This window comes from Labeo rohita, chromosome 19 (genome assembly GCF_022985175.1).
Source record: "Labeo rohita strain BAU-BD-2019 chromosome 19, IGBB_LRoh.1.0, whole genome shotgun sequence".
In the NCBI taxonomy this organism is placed as follows: Eukaryota; Metazoa; Chordata; class Actinopteri; order Cypriniformes; family Cyprinidae; genus Labeo; species Labeo rohita.
The window spans coordinates 8,648,002-8,667,714 of NC_066887.1; the positions used below are offsets into that span (position 1 = coordinate 8,648,002).

Genomic DNA, 19,713 nt, shown 5'->3' on the forward strand with positions numbered 1-19,713 from the left:
TCTTTTTCATTACTTTCTTGCTTTTTTTTTTTTAAGAAAAACAAAGAAAAGGAAAACAAGTTAGCTAGCTAACAATCACAGACCACATGCAGATATAATACAACAGAATCATCTCACTCGTTTGGACGATTAACTCTGTTAGTTAGTTTCTGCAAACTACTGATCTAAACTATATCACAAAATTATGCTTTAAACCGGAAAACATCCAATTTCGCGATATTTTTGACTGGTTATAATAATAAGTCCTTGGTATAGTATCTCCTCTCGCTAAATAGGAAAACACACGACCACTTTTCAATAATGTCCAAACAGAGTCTGGAGAAGACCAAATGCACTTCAGTAGTGATAAGAGATACCATCTGCGACCAGACACAGAAATCAACGATAATTTTACAATCGCTGCAGTGATGCGAACACAAACTACAGGTTCTCCGGTGATCAGCGTGTATTTCATTTCGATGACAGGATAAAACGATCACTCTATACAGCAAAATAGTGCTTGCCACTGGATTGCCTTTTGAAGCGCTGCACATTCACCATTCATTGTATTGGATAACCTTTAATATCAATAACACAAAAAGCTACTAGACAGAAATAAATACCAGTAACGAATCAACGGTGTTGTTTCCCCTCCATCTGCCTTCAGGGCATCAGCATTTCTGCTTTTATCATTTATACATCAGTGTCTTCATCATTTTTTTTTCTTTTTTCTTTTGTTCAAATGCCATAATAATTAGCAGCGTCTTGTGTGACATTTGAAATCTACCGAGAGCGCAGCAGTTACACACAAGAAAACACACAAGGAAATGATGACAATGTACATTAAGCTTTTGGCACATGCTGTTTCCATGTCTGGAGAAGACTATCCTCAAAATATCATGAAACGCATCTCACAACAAGGACATTTGACTTTTCCAACCTTGAGGCATCATTTTAAGTGAATATTTCACCCAAAAATGAAAAATCAGTCATAGTTTATGCACCCAAACATGTATGACTGACTTTCTTCTAGAAAACAAAAAAGAAGATATTCTGAAGAATGTAACTGCTGCTCTTTTCCATATAATTAATACTGATAGGGAATGATTCTATCAAGCTCCAAAATGACAAAATGCACCACAAAAGCATCATTATATTGGTCAAGTGTCACATGCGCAATGTTTTACACTTCCAAATAGGGCTGTACGATAAATTGAAACGAAATCGCAATCACAATTAAGCAGAATCTGCAATTGTCATGCGTTTCTTTCAGTGAAGCACGGTTCTGTGATCAGCAGTAAATCTATACTGTATCTTTACTATAAATCTATACTATGAAATATGTTGTGTGCCTTATTCTGTGTAAGAAGCCACATCATCTCACAGAAGGATTTATTTCAAACACTCGATTGACGTTATGGAGTGAGTTTGGAGTAAAAACGTTATTAAATGTGGTATTTTCATATAGTTTCAGATGTACTACACAGAGCCACTAGTTCACTGAGAAGCTACGCAAACAGCTGTCATTATCGCAAATGATTTCTTTCGATTTCACATTTGTGCAATAATATTGTCTGCAATGTTTTTTGCGTGACCTATCAGTGAACTATGGCTTTGTGTAGTAAATGCTGCTCCATCTGAAAGCAGATTACAGAACCTGCTTTACTGACAAAATGCACAATGGAAATCTCGGTTAATCGTGCATCCCTACTTCTGATGATAACATTGAGTGGCCAACAAAATCCAAAATCCTATAAAAAGGTGGGATCTTGTGTTATCTTCCCATATGCATTTCTACATATTCATACTTTAAAATCAATAAGGATTGACCATGTCAATGACTTTGATGGCACTGGGGTGGAACAATAAATCGATTCGTTGATAGATTCTGTATTTTTCCGAATGCATCTGAGGTGCAAGTACATTTAACCACTTACATTACTCAGTTAAACGCACAAACGCTCTTCGTGAGCATTTGAGTGTGCGATTAAAACTAGATTAGAGCGCCATCTTCCGGCTGCACAATAAATCGAAATGAATTCATCAAAAGCTGCAATTGTCATGCCTATCTTTCAGTGAAGCATGGTTGTGTAATCAGCAGTAAATCTCCATCCGAAGGCCAGAGGGAGCTCTCGTGCGGAAAACCCAAATATGCCTGAAGAAGAAACCCAGAAACTGCCTGTCACTGCAGGTGAATAAACATAAGATTTAACTGCTTTCATTGATCTAACGTGACTTATAAACACATGACTACAGCAATGTATCTGAATTCTTCTTATTTTAATTTTCACAGAGCCATAGTTCCCTAAGAAGCTACGCAAACAGCTGTCATTATCGCGAACGTTTTTTTCTGATTTCATAATCGCATGATTAAATCGTCTGCGATAGTGCATGCGATATAGCGTAGCTTGTCAGTGAACTACGGCTCTGTGTAGTAAATGCTGCTCCATCTGAAAGCACCTCCTGGAGATTTACCACTGATTACACAACCAGCTTTACTGACAAAATGCGCATGACAATCGCTTTCGATTAATCGTGCAGCCTTACGCCATCTGCTGTTAAAAAACTAATCACAGAATCATTCCACGAATCGATTTATCATTCCACCTCTACATCAAATATGACTTGTGGAGTTTAAATGCACCACATTTGGATCAAAGCAGACAGTGAAGAGCATGACTTTTTACTTATTATCTTAATTTTTGGTCCTTCCTTGTTGTATGTCCTCAGAAGAAATCAATAATGTTCTGGAAAAGAGCATCTAATACACCCTTCAGCATTTCTTAATTTGTGTTTCACCACAGATCTAACGCCATATTGGTTTTAATTGACACAAAGGTAAGAAAATGACAATTATTTTTTTTAAATGCCCAAAGTGTCGCCTCTATTCGGCTATCATGTTGTTTGTATTTCACACACGGTGTGGAGAGCGCCATGGGTAGGGTGGGGTCTAAAATAAACAGAGCTCTTCTACATCTCATCACTCACAAGATGCAGTCTGAGGCGTTCTGGATTCACGCTGACATTTGAAGGAGAAGTCAATAAACATCAAGGCGTCGAGCTGCGGCTCTCTCTCTGAGCATCAATCAGGCAACTAAACGAGACGCCCTCATTCCTCAAGGTTTCAGAACAAAGGAGTCGCCCCCTCAGCGTCTCTCTCTCTCTCTGTCCTTCTTCATCTGGCTCTCGTCAACAGTGGCGGCACCAGCCACCACAGTCCAGGTTTGAAGCCGACACGATTCAAGAGCGACGTTTCCACTCTTACATCCTGGGCCGTCGGCCATTTTGTCCTGTTGTTCTAGTCTAGTATTGATCAAGTACACAGCACAGTGATGCAGAGTCAGTGCAAGGTGGAGGAATCAGGCCCACAACTACGAGCGTATCGATCGATGAGCCGAAATAGTACAAGCGAATCAGCACAATTAATGTTTGATCGTGTTTGGGGCGTCGGCATGTGACGGTGCCAAGTTACGGTATTAGTCTAATGTTGGTGCTGTAGTCCTGTCGCTCGGTGCTCCATGGAGACAACCGCTCAACATCTCATGTGCAAACATCACCATGTCTGTCACATGCGCCTCTCTCCCGCCAATACTAAGATCCCATTGGGACGCTGACATTCGTTAATGCCATCTGGTATCTAAATCATTAGAATTAAGAGCTTTTGGTCTTCTCCGAAAACAAATAATAGAATGACCAACAGAGGTGCTTCACATTTTTTTTAATCTTAGACCTCTGCATAAGCAATGAAGGCTTTGTTCACACCGCACATCAATCCAATCGTTTTTTAAGTGATGCATTTGTTCAGACTGTGTAGTCGATATCCGATGTATCTACTTCGGTTACCACTGTAGTGATGCAAGCGTCAGCACGATGCCAGACTTTCTCATATGACAACTGAGAGCAGCTGTCAGTGTGGAAAGACAGGATGGAAAACTGGGAATTTTGCCTCTGCTCACTGTCTATCATGGCATCTCGTGGCGGTGCTGGACTCACAAGAGGCATTTTTACGCATTCATGCATATACTGTGTCCAAAACTGCTGATTTGTGCACTTGTTCACTACTCGAGTCACAAAATGATTGATTTAGATCTTAAAATGTTGGATTTCAATGCACATATGGACGTTCGGAATCTAAGTCGCAAAAAAATCCGATATTTGCTGCCTGTCTGAACAAAGCCCTAGAGTATTTATTCTCCATTGGAAATCAATGACCATCTACGCAACACAGTGATGTCTAAATTTTGCCACGCGTACGGAGGAATAGAAAGAGCACAGCTCTACATAAATTACAATCATCATGTTGCATCCAACCGTGAAAAACAGCACAGCCAATGAGGAGGAAACCAGAGAAACGGAACCTCAAATGTAGTGTAATGATCTGCTTATCTATTAAGTGTTAACAAAGTCATTTGCATGTAAATGGGGGCAATTCTGATGCTGTTCAGTGCAATGCATTGTCAGCTATAAAAGGAAAGAGGGATGGATGGGGGAAAATATAGACAGAGGCAACACAGACATATAGACAAGGATATAGGAATGGTGCACATTTAACTTTGCTTGGAGCCTCAATCGTATCCAGAGTCCATAGCTGTATGTAGCTGCGGTGACGCCCACTCATGAGTAATTGTGATGTCGCAGCGAGTGTTCGGTCCATGGCACCTCGATGGAAAAGAGTGAGGGACGGAGTGATGGTGAATGTGCCACGTTCATGTGTAAGATATGATGCGCTAGCTTGTTTTTTTTCGTAGTTAAGTTTGATGATGAAAAAGAAGAAAACCCAACTGAAAAAAGCCATGTCGGGATCGCCGTCGAAGATGCTGACATCAGCCGTCGGACACGGGAGGGGACACCCAACCGTACTTCTCGTGGGTCTTGACAAGGCTCTTGAAGGTCGCCTCGGCTTCCTTGCGACTAAAGGCCTTCTTAGACTTGCCTGCTTTCCTGCAGATACGACCCTGAAGAGAAAACACAACGTTTGGAACAGTGAAGATTTACAGGTGTCAAAAACACTAGTGAAAGACACTATAATGAATTTAATAACCTTTGAAATGAATAATGGAAATGGGACGGAGAGATGGTAAAAATAACCGGTAAATAGTAAAAAGAAAAATTAATTTTAATATTTAATTAGTGCATATCAGTGTATAGCATATTGCTGAACACATAACAAATGTATTATATTATAAATACACAATAAATAATGTACCTGAACATCAAACAGCATATATTCATCAATTGTAATGTCCATTTCAGCAACATTGTTACATATATATATGCATTTGTGTGTGTGTGTGTGTGTATTTGTTATATATTCATCAGTGTTACAGTTTTATCCAAAAGTTTGGGAACCCCTTCTAGAATCTGAAAATGTGAATCGCTTTAACAAAACGAGAGAGGTCATACAAAATGTGTGTTATTTTTTTATTTAGTACTGTCCTGTGTAAGATATTTTACATAAAAGATGTTTACATATTGTCCACAGGACAAAAAAAAAAATAGCTGAAATTATTAAAATAACCCCCTTCAAAAGTTTGGGAACCCTTGGTTCTTAATATTGTGGTTACCTGGATGATCTACGACTGTTTTTTTGTTTTGTGATGGTTGTTCATGAGTCCCTTGTGTGTTCTGAACAGTTAAACGTAGTACTGTTCTTCAGAAAAATCCTCCAGGTCCTGCAGATTCTTCAGTTTTCCTGCATCTTTTGCATATTTGCATTATGAAGCGGGGGGTGAAAACTTTTGAATAGGATGTTCAAATTTTCTTATTTTGTTGCAATCTCTTTTTTTTCCCATTTAGTACTTTTCTTCGGAAGCAACAGAAAATACTTACGTGTTTCCTGGAAGACAAATTAAGTTCAACTGACCTTGATCTTCAAATTTAAAAGGTTTTTACCCTCCGGCTCTTAATGCATCGTGTTTCCTTCTGGAGCATCAGTGAATGTTTGAACCTTTTTTAATAGTTGTGTTTGAGTCCCTCAATTGTACTCAGTGTGAAAAGATGGATCTTAAAATCATACAGTCACTGCTGGAAAGGGTTCAAATATGCAAAAGATTCTGAAAAACTGAAGAATCTGCAGGACCTGGTGGATTTTTCTAAAGAACAGTGCTCAGTTTAACTGTTCATGAACAACCATCACAAACAAGCAAACAAACAAACAAACAAACAAAAAAAAAACAGCTGCAGATTATCCAGGTAACCACACACAGTATTAAGAACCAAGGGTTCCCAAACTTTTGAAGGAGGTTATTTTAATAATTTCAGCTATTTTTTTGGTCTTGTGGACTATATGTAAACATCTTTTATGTAAAATATCTCACTCAGGACAGTACTAAATAAAAAATAACATGCATTTTGTATGATTTCTCTTATTTTGTTAATATTATTCACATTTTCACAGATTCCACAAAGGGTTCCCAAACTTTCGCATGCCACTGTATATGCTGATATGAATTATTATTATTAATAATATAATATAAAATAAAAAATATTTAGCAATTATTTTGCTGAATTTGACATTAATGTTGATGAATATTATTAAATAGCATTAGTAAATCATTGAAATATTTTTGAGGCACTTATATATGTGACCCTGGACCACAAAACCAGTCATAAGGGTCAATTTTTTGAAAGCTTTTATTTATTTTTTTTTTCCATTGATGTATGGTTTGTTAGGATATGACAATATTTGGCAGAGATACAACTATTTGAAAATCTGGAATCTGATGGTGCAAAAAAATCTAAATATTGAGAAAATCACCAGAGGAAACTGTCCAAATGAAGTTCTTAGCAATGCATATTACTAATTAAAAATTCTGTTTTGATATATTTACGGTAGGAAATTTACAAAATATCTTAATGGAACATGATCTTTACTTAATATCCTAATGATTTTTGGCATAAAATAATTTTTTTTTGCAATCTTAAACATTTGTTATATTTTAAGAGCTGGGAAGCAGAAAAGCCTCATTCTTTAGCATATACTTGACTTAAACAAAGGGCTGTTTGTGGATTGTTTGTCCAAATGGGAAATTATACATGATTTTAATGTACTGTGACATGTCCTGCTGGATGCATCATTTAATTTCCAAATATAATTTAGGCCTAATGATTTAAGGGTGAAATGTAATTTCATTATATTAAAATCCTTTCTACGCCAGTTTAATGTGCAAACTACTATAAGTAAGCCATTATGATTGTTTTATGTGATTAAATAAAAAAAGGCCATCTGAGGTTTACTATAAAAAATTCAAGAAGCTTATATCACAAGAGACAAGACTGTCAAAATCAACCTCTAAATATGAAATCAAAGTTGAGGGAAAGTGTGTAGGGGAGGAGTCTGACACCAGATTTATTTACCAGTTTTTGTGAGTCTTTTCATATATTATGTAACTGACATGCAGATGTGTGAATGACGGCTTGTGGTGTGATTAAATGGTCCTGGTGCTCCATTTTCAGAGGTTTTCCAATTTTCAATTTCAAAGGCGACTGCTCTGAGCTTTGAAGACACAGTAAATCAAGAGGCTGTGCTTGATAAAACCTCAGGCTGAATTATTTAAACAAGCTTCAAGAGCATTTTAACACCAGGTTCAGCCATTTTGATCATTGCTAAAGGATAATGGGAATAGAAATGATGCAACGGTGCATCCAGAATAGCAGCATCCCACATCCAGCTGTTATAATATGAAGTTCGCCCACTCAAGTAACCATTTCAGTATAAAAAGTATAAAAAAAGTAGATTTTAATGCTGCACATGCAAAGAAGAGGGATTCCCTTTGCCCTTAAAGATTAAAAACAATCCTGCTGTTTTTAATTATTCTTTATAAACATAGGAACCCATTTCACATTGGTTTTCTGAAATATTTTCTATTGAAAAAATCAGATGAAAAAGAAATAGAACAAGACTTATAATCAATTGGGAATTGATTAGAACATGAAAAATGGGTAAAATGAAGTATTAATTTTTGTTAAAGATTACAAAGGCAAATAATTGTGCACAAATCATGCACAACATGTATTAAAAATTTAAAAGAGTCCATTTTGGTTTCAATGTTGATTATGATCAGGAAACTTGATCAGGAAAGACTAAGTTACAAATCGGTGTTCATATACTTTGTAATATAAAATTCTAGTTGCCCATACTTGCATAGCAAAGAAAAAGGGTATTTAAAAAAGGCAACTCTCTGACTCATCAACCCCTGAAGCCTGTTCTGCCAGTGTGTTAAGGACAGGCAAAACTTTTTTTTTTTTCATCTGGCATGCTCAAAAATGCCAGCCAACAACCAGGCATGACCTAACAAATGATTTAATAGTGGACAGGCATTTTAAACAAGCCTAAGTGTGATAGTGAGACAAATTTATAATTCTGTTCATGGGTGGAACAAATGTCATATTTAAAATTATGACCAAATAGGAATTTTAAATTGTTTCACAAGTAGAGCATCTTTAGTAGAATAATTCACATCTTTTCTTTCTTCAGCAAAACACAAAATAAGAATGAATGTTCTTTCCAACAAAACTGGAAGACCAAGATGCTCTAAAATCTCATTTTGTGATTCATGGATGACCAATGACCGAATTTTCTTGAAGTGTTAACTCACCCAAAAAGGAAAACTCTGTCATTAATTACTCACCCTCACGTTGTTTCAAACCTGTAAGACCTTTGTTCATCTTCAGAAAACAAGTTAAGATGCGTCTGATGAAATCCGATAGCTTTCTGACCTTTTGACATGGGGGTGAGTAATTAATAGCAGAATCTTCATTTTTAGGTGAACTATCCCTTTAAAAACTTCAAAACTGCCTGGTTCCATTTAGAACATCTGTGGAACCTTTTCACTGCACAAAAGTTCTTTAAAAATTTTTTAAATGTTCTTCACTCTAGGAAAACCTGGTTCTTTGACTAACTGTTCACTGAAAGGTTCTTTAAGGAACCAAAAATGGTTATTTTATGGCATAACTGCGCAAAAAACACATTTATTTTTAAGAGTGATTGACTACATTTTAATTTGGCCTGAACTTCTCCTTTAAGACCAGCAGAAGGATCAGGTTCTGCATGCAGTGCACAACCACACGAATATGCCACTTCAGGCTACGTACGAGAGAAACAATCTCACAGACCCAGCATCCACTAAATGAGCAAAAAGGATGTGCTTTCGGATGCCCCAGGACTGAGGTCAGTCTAGCGCCAGTGCTGATGTAAGACAGCAGGGACAGTGAGACGGAAATAGACAGCTCTTCCCTCAGGCTCTATCAGTCAGGATGAGCTCTAATGGCCCAGAAGTAACCACATGAGCTCAATCGAGAAGAGGCTGCCCTATCCCCTCAGAAAAGCCTGTGATTTTTGGATTAAAAGGAACCATTGGAGCCTTAATTAAGCTTTATTGTGTTTACGGTCTCTCTTGGAAATCGCTTCCCTTACGCTTGAGAGGCGACGGAGGAGGAGGGCGCTAGGGAGGGAACAGCGTCGATGTTAATCCAGGTTATTCGCATCAGCGTTTTCCCTGCAGCATGCTAACGGCATCACCGACGTCTCCCTGCGCTATTTTGGTTTGGTGCGTATCGAGCGCAACGCAGTGCCCATGTGAAGTGCCTGATGGGTAATCCTATGAATGGAGATCAGTCAATGGTCGCGCTCGGCCTCTGTGCGTTCTGGGACAACACAGACGGTAGGGATTATGTAACCGACATGTGCCAGATAAGGGTAAACACTGTTGCTCTTTGCTCATAGCATCACATGAAGCGTACACTTGTTTGATGCCGTTTACTGTCTTATGGCTGAAAGGAAGTTGTCTGTGATTCAACAAGGCAGAACAGGAATAGCTTCTGATCATCTGTTTTCCATTGATGTATGTTTTTTTAGGATAGGACAATATTTGGCCGAGGTATAACTGTTTGAAAATTTGGAATCTGAGGATGCAAAAAAAAAATCTAAATATTGAGGAAAATCACCTTTAAAGTTGTCCAAATGAAGTTTTTAGCAATGCATATTACTAATCAAAAATTAAGCTTTAATATAATTATGATAGGAAATTTACTAAATATCTTCATGGAACATGATCTTTATGTAATATCCTAATGATTTTTGGCATGAAAAAAAAAAAAATCAATCATTTTGACCCATACAATGTATTTTTGCCTATTGCTGCAAATATACTCGTGCTACTTACGACTAGTTTTGTGGTCCAGGGTCACATATGGGATTTTTTTTTTCTTCATTTTAAACCCTTATCCTATTGGTCAATGCATATTCTAGTCTAAAGCAATGGGAACACACACACACACACACACACACACACACACACACACATATATATATATATATATATATATATATATATATATATATATATATATAAAATTTTCCTTTTTTTAATGTTATTTTGTGCTGTAACTGATTTTTTTTTTTTTTTACTTAAAAAACAGCAAGTCTTTGGAATGTAGAAAAATCTCGCTAAACCAAAGCAGAATTTAAACAATAATTAGCCTTCAGTATTTTAATTTTAATAACTGTCAAAGCACATCCATGTCCTCAGGTTAGAAGTGAATCAAGCCTTTTAAACACAAATTGGTAAAGCAGTAAAAATGATTTAAGTATTAAATCCAAAAGTGATAAACTATGAATGCTCTGCAGCAAAAGCCAAAATATGGCCCGTCGTTTCCTTTATAATACAATAGCTGCATGTTAATTGGGGTTCTGTTGTGTCAGCAGCAGCTAAAATGGTAATTACCCTTGAGTGCTTTGGGTCATTTGGGGAAAAATGGTTATCTAGTCACTGCTGCCTCAGGCTCATCATGAATTTGGCATTTAAGAGCTCTTGACAGGTTGAAGTAAGCGTAGATGAACAGGTCTTCCCTCTCAGATTTACAGCACAGGGTTAATGGCCGGTCCCTAGCTTCATTATGGATTCTCATCCATTTCCATGACCCACGTTGGTCTTTGCATTCATCCTTAGAATGGGACTTTCTAATGACCGATGTGATCTATCAATGGAGCCCATATAATCACATTACTAGTTAAGATCCAGGCTGCAGTACGTTCCTAAGAAAAAATTATTCGAAATAGCACCAGATTATGATCGTAACAATAGCAGGATCATTTTTGGTGCAAAATGGCTTCAGAAAAAGGCTTTTTAGGACGATATGGTAACAGATTGAAGAACCTATATAAAAAGTACCTTCATTTTGAGGTATAACGTTTGAAATGTAGTAGGAAATACCCTAGAAAACAAAAGAAAAAATAATGAAATGTCTGGTCATGAAACGCTGACTTTGGTTACCCAACAGTCCTAAAAATAAAAGTCCTGTTAAAGCCTGATGACATAAGAGACCCTTTTTTTAGGTTGCTACAGTGAATTATCATAATCTTTCTATGATAACCACATATGTACTAGTGCCTCAATAAACCCCAGAAAGCTTTGCTTTGCTCTGTTAATGGATGAAGCCAATACGTCCATATTCTCCAAAGAACCATACAGCCAATCCTATATAGGACCAAATGTAACATGGACCACAAAACCAGTCTTAAGTAGCACAGGTATATTTGTAGCAATAGCCAAAAACACATTGTATGGGTCAAAATGATTTTTCTTGTATGCCAAAAATCATTAGGATATTAAGTAAGATCATGTTCCATGAAGATATTTAGTACATTTCTTATCATAAATATATCAAACTTAATTTCTGATTTGCTAAGAACTTCATTTGGACAACTTTAAAGGCGACTTTCTTAATATTTCGATTTTTTTGCACCCTCAGATTACAGATTTTCAAATAGTTGTATCTCGGCCAAATGTTGTCCTATCCTAACGAACCATACATCAATGAAAAGCTTTCAGATGATGTATACGTCTCAATTTTATTAAAAAATGACATTTATGACTGGATTTGTGGTCCAATTTTCTACCGTAAATATATTAAAACTTAATATCCATAGCTAAGAATGGCTATTTTTTCAATATTTCGATTTTTTTTTTCTTTGCACCTTCAAATTCCAGATTTTCAAATAGTTGTATCTCGGCCAAATGTTATCCTATCCTAACAAATCCTACATCAATGGAAAGCTTTGAGCTTTCTCTCAATTTATTAAAAAAATGACCTTCATGACTGGTTTTGTGGTCCAATTTTCTACCGTAAATATATTAAAACTTAATATCCATCACTAAGAACATCATTTTCACAATTTTAAGGTGTTTTTTTTTTTTTTTTTTTTTTTAATATTTAGATTTTTCTTTCTTTTTTTTTTTGCACCCTCAGATTTCTGATTTTAAAATAGCTGTATCCCAGCCAAATATTGTTCTATCCTAACAAACCACACATCAATGAAAAGCTTATTTATAATGATGTATAAATCTCAGTTCAATAAAAACTGAACCTTACCACTGGTTTTGTGGTCCAGGGTCACAAATGGTTCTTGAGACCAAGTGTCCTTTGCCTAAGATGTAAAAAAAGACCATTCTACCTCAAGTCATTCAAACCCGTGTGGCGTTTTCTTCCATGAGACGCAAAAACATCCTCAGCCACCATTTACTTTCATTATATGGGAAAAAAAAAAATGCAACGAAAGCGAATGGAGACTGTGGCATCTGCTTATGTGTGGAAATCAGACGCATCTGGGACGACATGAAAATGAGTATGTTTCATTACCATGTAATTACACTCACACGCAATATATGTAACAGACACTATCATATGGAGCCGCGCTGAATGGATGTTGCATGTTTTCACCTGTGCGCCGATGCCAAAATGGAGGATGGCGTCAAGAAACATGATGAGATGTGAAGAAATCAATGCCGCTACGGGCAACAACCCATCCTCACCTGTCCTTTGACCAGACTGGCAGCGAACTGCCTCATCACGGCCTCGACGGTGTACGCGCTCGACCAGCCGCGGGGCGTTAATAACTCCATGCAGATCGCGCCGCCGTCCAGCACGTATCCGTTCTCCAGCCGCGGCGTCAGGACGCGCATGAACGGCGGGGAGAAGGGGAAATTGTCGGGGAAGGTGACATTCAGCAGTATGAACTCGGTGTTGGTCTCCTTCATGTCCTGCCAGAGCGCGGAGTCCTTGTCCACCTGGTGCAGCTTGACATTCCAGTCAAAGAGGTTATCGTCCGCCAGCTCCACCGTGATGAAGTTGTCGCCGAGCCGCCGGATCTCCTGCAGCTCCTTCATCAGCCTCCGCGTCCGCACCTGGGTGCAGTGCTGTCGGTTGGCCGCCGGCGGGGGCATAACGGAGCCGCTCGTCGCTTTGCTGCCTGCCGTTTGCTGCTTCTCCTTCGTGTCCTTGCTCGGTTTGTCCTGCTTGACGGCTGGCTTGTCCTTGCCGGACACGTCGAAGCGCCTGGCTTTGATTTCGGGCGTGCTGAGGATGTTGTTGGTCTCGTTGCTGGTGTTGCAGTGCTTCGTGTTGTTGTTTTTCTGGTTGCCTTTAGTCCCTTTCAGTGAGCCCTGGTGGTGGTGATGCTTTGGGTCCTCCGTGTCTCGGTCGTGCAGACGAATGAGCCCAATTTTTCGCAAGAGAGTCGCCATTTGTGATGCTTCGCCTTTTGAGGTGGGTGTAATGGAGCTCGCAAGATAAAACGCCCGTCCTCAATGCATCATTTCCCCGCGCGAGTGCACTGAAACACAAGAGCGCTCATTTAATACGCATTCCCACTCCTGTAATTCCCTGTGAGGCACAGACGCGGCGGCTGCTGCTGCAAAAGAGGCACGATAATAACGCTGCTCGAGATCAACCGATAATCTGGCGCGCGCACACAGGAATAGCGGAGCGGAGCACCTCAGGTCGGTTGGCTTCCGCTGTACCTGGACGGAATGAGTAATCAAGGGTCCAGCACGAGTTATTTTTTCTTCACACCAGTATTCCGACAAGTCCCTCCCTTGACCTGATCACTGTTTGCTGGAGTTGCCACAGCTATGTGATTGACATCTACACTGTCCAATCACAGGCCGGCGGTGGCTGTGAGGAGCTCACACTAGCCAATCCTGCCCTAGGAGGCGGGGCTTGTCTAAATACTGGTGGATAAAATAAATAACGCTTCGCTCTAAATCTGTATTAACGATTAGTTATTAGTGTTTAATGTGATTACAACTTTTACCCTGTTATAAGAAATTGCAAATTTGGCATATTGTCCATTTGTTTATCATATATATATATATATATATATATATATATATATATATATATATGTGTGTATATATATATATATATATATATATATTTTTTTTTTTTTATATATATATTTTTTTTTTTTTTTTTTTACATACACTACCAGTCAAAAGTTTTTTTTTTTTTTATGTTTTTAAAGTAGTCTCTTCTGCTCACCGAGCCTGCATTTATTTGAGAAAAAACAGTAAAAATGTTAAATATTTTTATTTAAAATAACCGATGTCTATTTGAATATATTAAAACATTTATTGCTGTGATTTCAAAGCTGAATTTTCAGCATCATTACTCCAGTCACATCCTTCAGAAATCATTGTAATATTCTGATTTGCTGCTCAAAAACATTTATTATTATTATTGTCGTTGTTGTTGTTATGAGCAGAAGAGACTTCTTTAAAATATTTTAAAAACAACTTTTGACTGGTAGTGTACATGTAATTTCAGTGTAAAACTCCACTCCTCTTGTATTTTAGTTAGTTTCGATCCTTGCTTTACATCTTTGTCGATCAGGAAAAATCCCAGAAACAATATTTGGTATCATTTGTTTGTCTCTCTATGTTTTTTTTTCTATATTCGCTGTAACATAATATGTCAGATGCCGTCGGCATTAATAAAAAACAATAAATAAATAATGAGTCTTTGCCCTAATGTTTGGGGGGAAGGGGATCGAGCTTCTCAGATGGCAATGAATACGATCAATACACCCACTTCTCTTAAACCTCGTACTGAAAAAGGTGAGTTCACATGAATATGAAATAAATATTATAATATAACAGTATAAAATCGTTTGTGTTTGAACGAACCATGTTACTAGCCATCAGCCAATGCATTATATGTTACTTTGAATTATATTTTAATGTAATATAGCCAAACTGATCGATGAAATCGTTTCAGAGCAATCCAAATTATCCCACAGGAACGTTTTCCAACAGTGCCTTTGCAGCAATTCGAAACGCTTTACAGCACAACGAAGGATAACGTTACCAGGGTAACAGTCCATTCTCGCACGCCATTGGATGAAACGCAGCCGGAAAGCAGTTTGCTGTCATGGAAGCTGCGTTGCGTGAACAGATGTCTGTCTTTTGTTAATGATTTTATACTTTTACCCCGATTAAATCAAGCGTACACTTATATTTATGCTAAATACAGCACGTCATGGCCGAGAAGTTTGATAATCTCGAAGAACATCTCGAGAAATTCGTCGAAAACATACGACAGCTTGGAATTATTGTCAGCGATTTCCAGCCGAGCAGTCAAACAGGACTCAATCAGAAACTGTGAGTTGTAGTTCTGCTCGTTTTAACACGAATCTGTTGGTTTAAACAAACAATATCCAGAAAATAATGGCGATTTTGAACTTTAGGCTTTCTTGGCTTGTTATACGTAGTTTAGCCTCGTTCAGTCACGAGTGAAGCCTGAGAAATGACGAGGTTGTTTATTTCCTCAGGAACTTTATGATCACAGGACTGCAGGACATTGAGAAATGCCGACAGCAGCTTCATGATATCAACGTACCCTTGGAAGTGTTCGAGTGAGTAATACATTACATAACAGAGATGCGTAATAAATATTTCTAGCTGCACAAACATCTTGAATAATTAATGTAAATGGATTTTGTCCACTCACGGTAGTCACATGACAAACGTTTAGAAAACGTTTCGTGTTCTATATCAAATTACCCTCCTTTTACTCTCATTTAGACTCTGTTTAGATTCTAAGTACCAATTTAATTGTTACATTCAAGAAATGTGAGATGTCACATCTGTGTAAAAACATAAATTGCTATTATTGATTATTGATGTTTTGCACAGATATATTGATCAGGGTCGTAACCCTCAACTCTACACCAAGGAGTGCTTAGAAAGAGCTTTGGCTAAAAATGAGCAGGTCAAAGGAAAGATTGACACCTTGACTGTAAGTATTGGTTTAGCGTTTGTATTCGGACTACAGTTTTACCATCATTACCATTTGGGAGTGCTAGCAGATTATTTGTTACAAATAGACATTTTATATATATATATATATATATATATATATATATATATATATATATATATATATATAAAATTGGGTAAGATTCTACCCGTCCTGCTTATAGAGAGTTTGCACTTATGTCACGATTTGGTCAGTTACCCGGATGCGTGGCCATATTGGCGATACTCTGATGTAAACAATAGCATTGATTGCATGATTAATGTATTACTGAATATGTTGTTCTGATATTTTATGCTGTCTAAACCACTGAAAAATTGTGTGGAAGCTGCTAAGTCAAATAGAAAAGGACTTACGCCGGTTTCACACTGCACGCGTAAGCAGGTCGTAAGCAGCGCGTATTTTTTTCGGCGCCCATGTTAACGAATGAGAGCATTCACACCGCCCGCAGTGGCGGTGCGGCAGCGCGTAGCAGGAAGCAGAGCAGAAGCGTCAGTGCAGCGATCGTTTCGGCCCCGAGTCTATTTTTGCTGCGCCGCTTACGCTCACTTTCAGTGGCAATGTATTGATTATGGCTGAAATACACAGGAAAAAGTAGCTGTTTTACCCCAAAAAGTACATTGATGATATCTACCGTGTTGTAAACACAGTATTATGTAATTAACAAGATAAAAAATATTTTTTTTCCTGAACTTCCAAAACAAGTTTAATTAATTTATACTGTTTTTTTTTCTGACGTTACTGATTAATTGTAATTATTATATTAGCCTATATATATATAGCCTATATTTATTATTACAACTACATGTTGCCATAAGAACAGGTATCATGATGTCACTTGTAAACAAACGCACGTGTCACAGGCGGGTAGTTTTCAGAGTGCAACTGCCAAGAAGACCATCATGGACGATGCTCGTCTCATCGTAGTTAATAACATATATAGCGCGATTGCCCTTCTTCTGTCAACTCTTACTACATGCAAAACAAAGTCAACAAAAACACAGATGAAACCTAAGTTTAAAAAAAAAATTAGCAATAAAATAAGCTTCTTGACCTCAATTACATGGAAATAAGGCAATGGCAACTAACCATATAGCGAGGTCTGTACAAAATACGCGGTTCAGGTGCGCGCTGCAAACACTGGCGGTGTGAATGCACGCTGCTTCTTCTCTGCTTACGTGCTGCACACGCGCTGCTTACGCGTGCAGTGTGAAACTGGTGTTAGTAAGCAGATAAGGCTGCAATATTTTGACAAACTAAAGTTAATAGGTGGTAAAGATACGTATGAGCAGTATTAATTAAGATATCAGCCTAATATTTCGCCTACCTGACCGGAAATGATAAGAAGAAACACAGATGTTGTCAAGATTCTTGCTCTGAAATTCCTGGTTCAGTTTGGTCAACCACAAACGCCTTTTGTTCCTCAGACAGTTTTTTTGCACTGTTATAACTTTTGGCAGTCTTTAGTACTCTAAATGTTTTTCCTGGTCCGGCTGATTAGCACAGCCCAAAGCATGACAATAATTGATCATTTTCAGCAGCAATAATCAACAAAATAAACAAATTTTGTTCGGTTCAGTGGCCATATGGCCGCCGGATGACGCATCATGAACACACTCAATAGTTTCATTATTATATGACTATAATAATTCTTGACCTAAACAGGCCTTCTTTTCATGTTCTTTTTTTTAGTGATATCGGAATAAAGATACACCACTGCCACAGAGCTTGTGAATTAAAAATAGACTATTTCCTTGGAAATCTAATAATATGTGTGTGTATTAAAGAAGGCTCTATTGCTTTATACATTTCTGTTGTGGATGGATGATTTCCTGGTATGTTGTGAATAACACAAACAAATCAAACATTTTTGCGGTTTCTTTTTTTTTCTCCAGAAATTCAAAAGCCTTCTCATTTCTGAGCTGGGGAAGGTTTTTCCTGAAGAAATGGCTAAATATAAGGCCATTCATGGAGATGACCCTCCTTCATGAGTTACCAGTGCCATAACACTTCAAACACAAGATGTACATATGTTGATATTAATATAACATGTTTTTTATGGTTCAAATCATCAGTCAAATATGCAACTTTTTACAGCTTTTTCATCTTTGTATTTGCCTTTGTAATTCATAAGATTATGGATTGACAACTGAGGGATATTTTGGGACATCCTTGAAACAGTGCAAAGCTTTTGTCCTCATGCATTGTAATTTTCGCAGCATAATTTTTATTTTTTCTGTTGAATAAATGATTATTTTGTGTAATGACAACCACCAGTCTCTGTTTCTGATATTAATGTGTAAAGTGTCAGTAAGTTGTTTATACAGCCTTTCTCTGGTGTTTTTTGGTTGCATTGGCTGTAGTGGCCCTAAGGTACTTCCTGCCATGCCCTCTTTCGCCCTGCCTTGTAATCTCACACTATTTGTCTGGTGCCGTGGTGATGGAATTGATTCGTAAGTGCCCTCTTTTAACCACATGAAATTATTCAAGATGAGGCCTGCAGATGAACTTAAAACTGACAATGAGACTTTACCCTAGATGACAATTTAAGGATTATAAACTCATGAGGCGTTCTTCATGAATGTCTTTCTGAACTGTGAAAGATAGGTCATTAGCAAAAGTAAGGCTTTTTACTTGGGTAAGAAAGACTAGAGATTTTTAATATTTGTGTCTGAAATGTCTTTTGTCCAGTCATTGGGGGGTTTTGTAATCTTTTGTGAGGCTTTAAGTCATTTAAGACTGGTCAAACTTTGAACATCTGCTGTATTATTAGTAATTTCTCTTCACAGAAGGAATCTTACAAGACTTTTAGCCAAAGTTTGGTTTGGAATACTAGTGTACTGCATATTGCACTGCCTGTTAAAAAAAAAAAAAAACTATGGGAAGTTTAGAATGCAATGACAGACATAGTATGCCACATTGCAGCTGTAGTCTGCTACGTTGTTGTTGCATGATGTTTAATTTTGTGAAAGTGCAATTTTTGTCTTTGAAAAACATTTTGTATTTTGCAGTCCAGTTTTCTTCTAGGTGTATTAGTCAGGTTACGTAGTGAGTCAAGAACATGTTCATATTGCTTCCGGTAGACACAAAATAGGCAGAGAGATAGCTTGGTAAAAAAACATGTGCGGAACAAGATCATCAAAGAAGAGAATCGTCTCTCTTAATTCTCCAATACTTATTCAATTTCTGAGCCGCCCGCTTTCTTAGAGCTCATCTTTTGTAAGCAGCCAAACAGAAAGGCTGTAGTAGGAGGAGAGATGTTGAAGTGGTACACAAAGAGATACTTACAATGAACACAATTTCCTTTTTGCTTTCTCAGGTACGTGTTTAAGCGGTGGTGTGCATGTTTTCTCATGCATGGCATCCTGCAGGCTTTGTTCAGAGCCTTGATGTTTTTGTGGGCGAATAGTGAACTCATCTTGTGACTCATGAGATGAATCATGGTATTTCTATAGTATGACCTTCATTTCACCAAACACCTCTTCCACCTCTTCTCACTGAGAATCAGTGATGCAGACTCGATCCTAATGAAATATCTATCCATCTATCTATCCATCTATCTATCTATCATCTATCCATCCATCTGTCGTTCTGTCTATCTATCGTTATATCTATCGTTATATCATTCTATCTATCGTTCTG

General features: G+C 37.7%; 2 protein-coding genes across 2 annotated transcripts; one reads left to right on the top strand and one right to left on the bottom strand.

Annotated features, from left to right (window-relative positions):
- Positions 1-335: 335 nt before the first annotated feature.
- On the bottom strand, positions 336-13,872 carry ube2ql1 (ubiquitin-conjugating enzyme E2Q family-like 1). The gene is made up of 2 exons (XM_051136018.1): positions 12,792-13,872; positions 336-4,934 (listed from the first exon to the last, which is right to left on the bottom strand). The coding sequence occupies exons 1-2, from the start codon at positions 13,500-13,502 to the stop codon at positions 4,803-4,805; spliced, it is 843 nt and encodes a 280-aa protein (XP_050991975.1). The 5' UTR covers positions 13,503-13,872; the 3' UTR covers positions 336-4,802.
- Positions 13,873-15,147: 1,275 nt separating this feature from the next.
- Positions 15,148-18,341, top strand: med10 (mediator complex subunit 10). The gene is made up of 4 exons (XM_051136023.1): positions 15,148-15,416; positions 15,587-15,670; positions 15,951-16,053; positions 17,967-18,341. The coding sequence occupies exons 1-4, from the start codon at positions 15,295-15,297 to the stop codon at positions 18,060-18,062; spliced, it is 405 nt and encodes a 134-aa protein (XP_050991980.1). The 5' UTR covers positions 15,148-15,294; the 3' UTR covers positions 18,063-18,341.
- The last annotated feature ends 1,372 nt before the right edge of the window (positions 18,342-19,713 follow it).

What these genes read in the sequence shown, in the direction of transcription:
- ube2ql1 (XM_051136018.1), bottom strand. Translation starts at nt 13,502, where the DNA reads ATGGCGACTCTCTTGCGAAAAATTGGGCTCATTCGTCTGCACGACCGA. An exon ending in CCAGTCTGGTCAAAGGACAG is followed by an intron (nt 4,935 to 12,791) that starts GTGAGGATGGGT and finishes TTTTCTCTTCAG; the next exon opens with GGTCGTATCTGCAGGAAAGC.
- med10 (XM_051136023.1), top strand. Translation starts at nt 15,295, where the DNA reads ATGGCCGAGAAGTTTGATAATCTCGAAGAACATCTCGAGAAATTCGTC. An exon ending in ACAGGACTCAATCAGAAACT is followed by an intron (nt 15,417 to 15,586) that starts GTGAGTTGTAGT and finishes TTATTTCCTCAG; the next exon opens with GAACTTTATGATCACAGGAC. An exon ending in GAAAGATTGACACCTTGACT is followed by an intron (nt 16,054 to 17,966) that starts GTAAGTATTGGT and finishes TTTTTTCTCCAG; the next exon opens with AAATTCAAAAGCCTTCTCAT.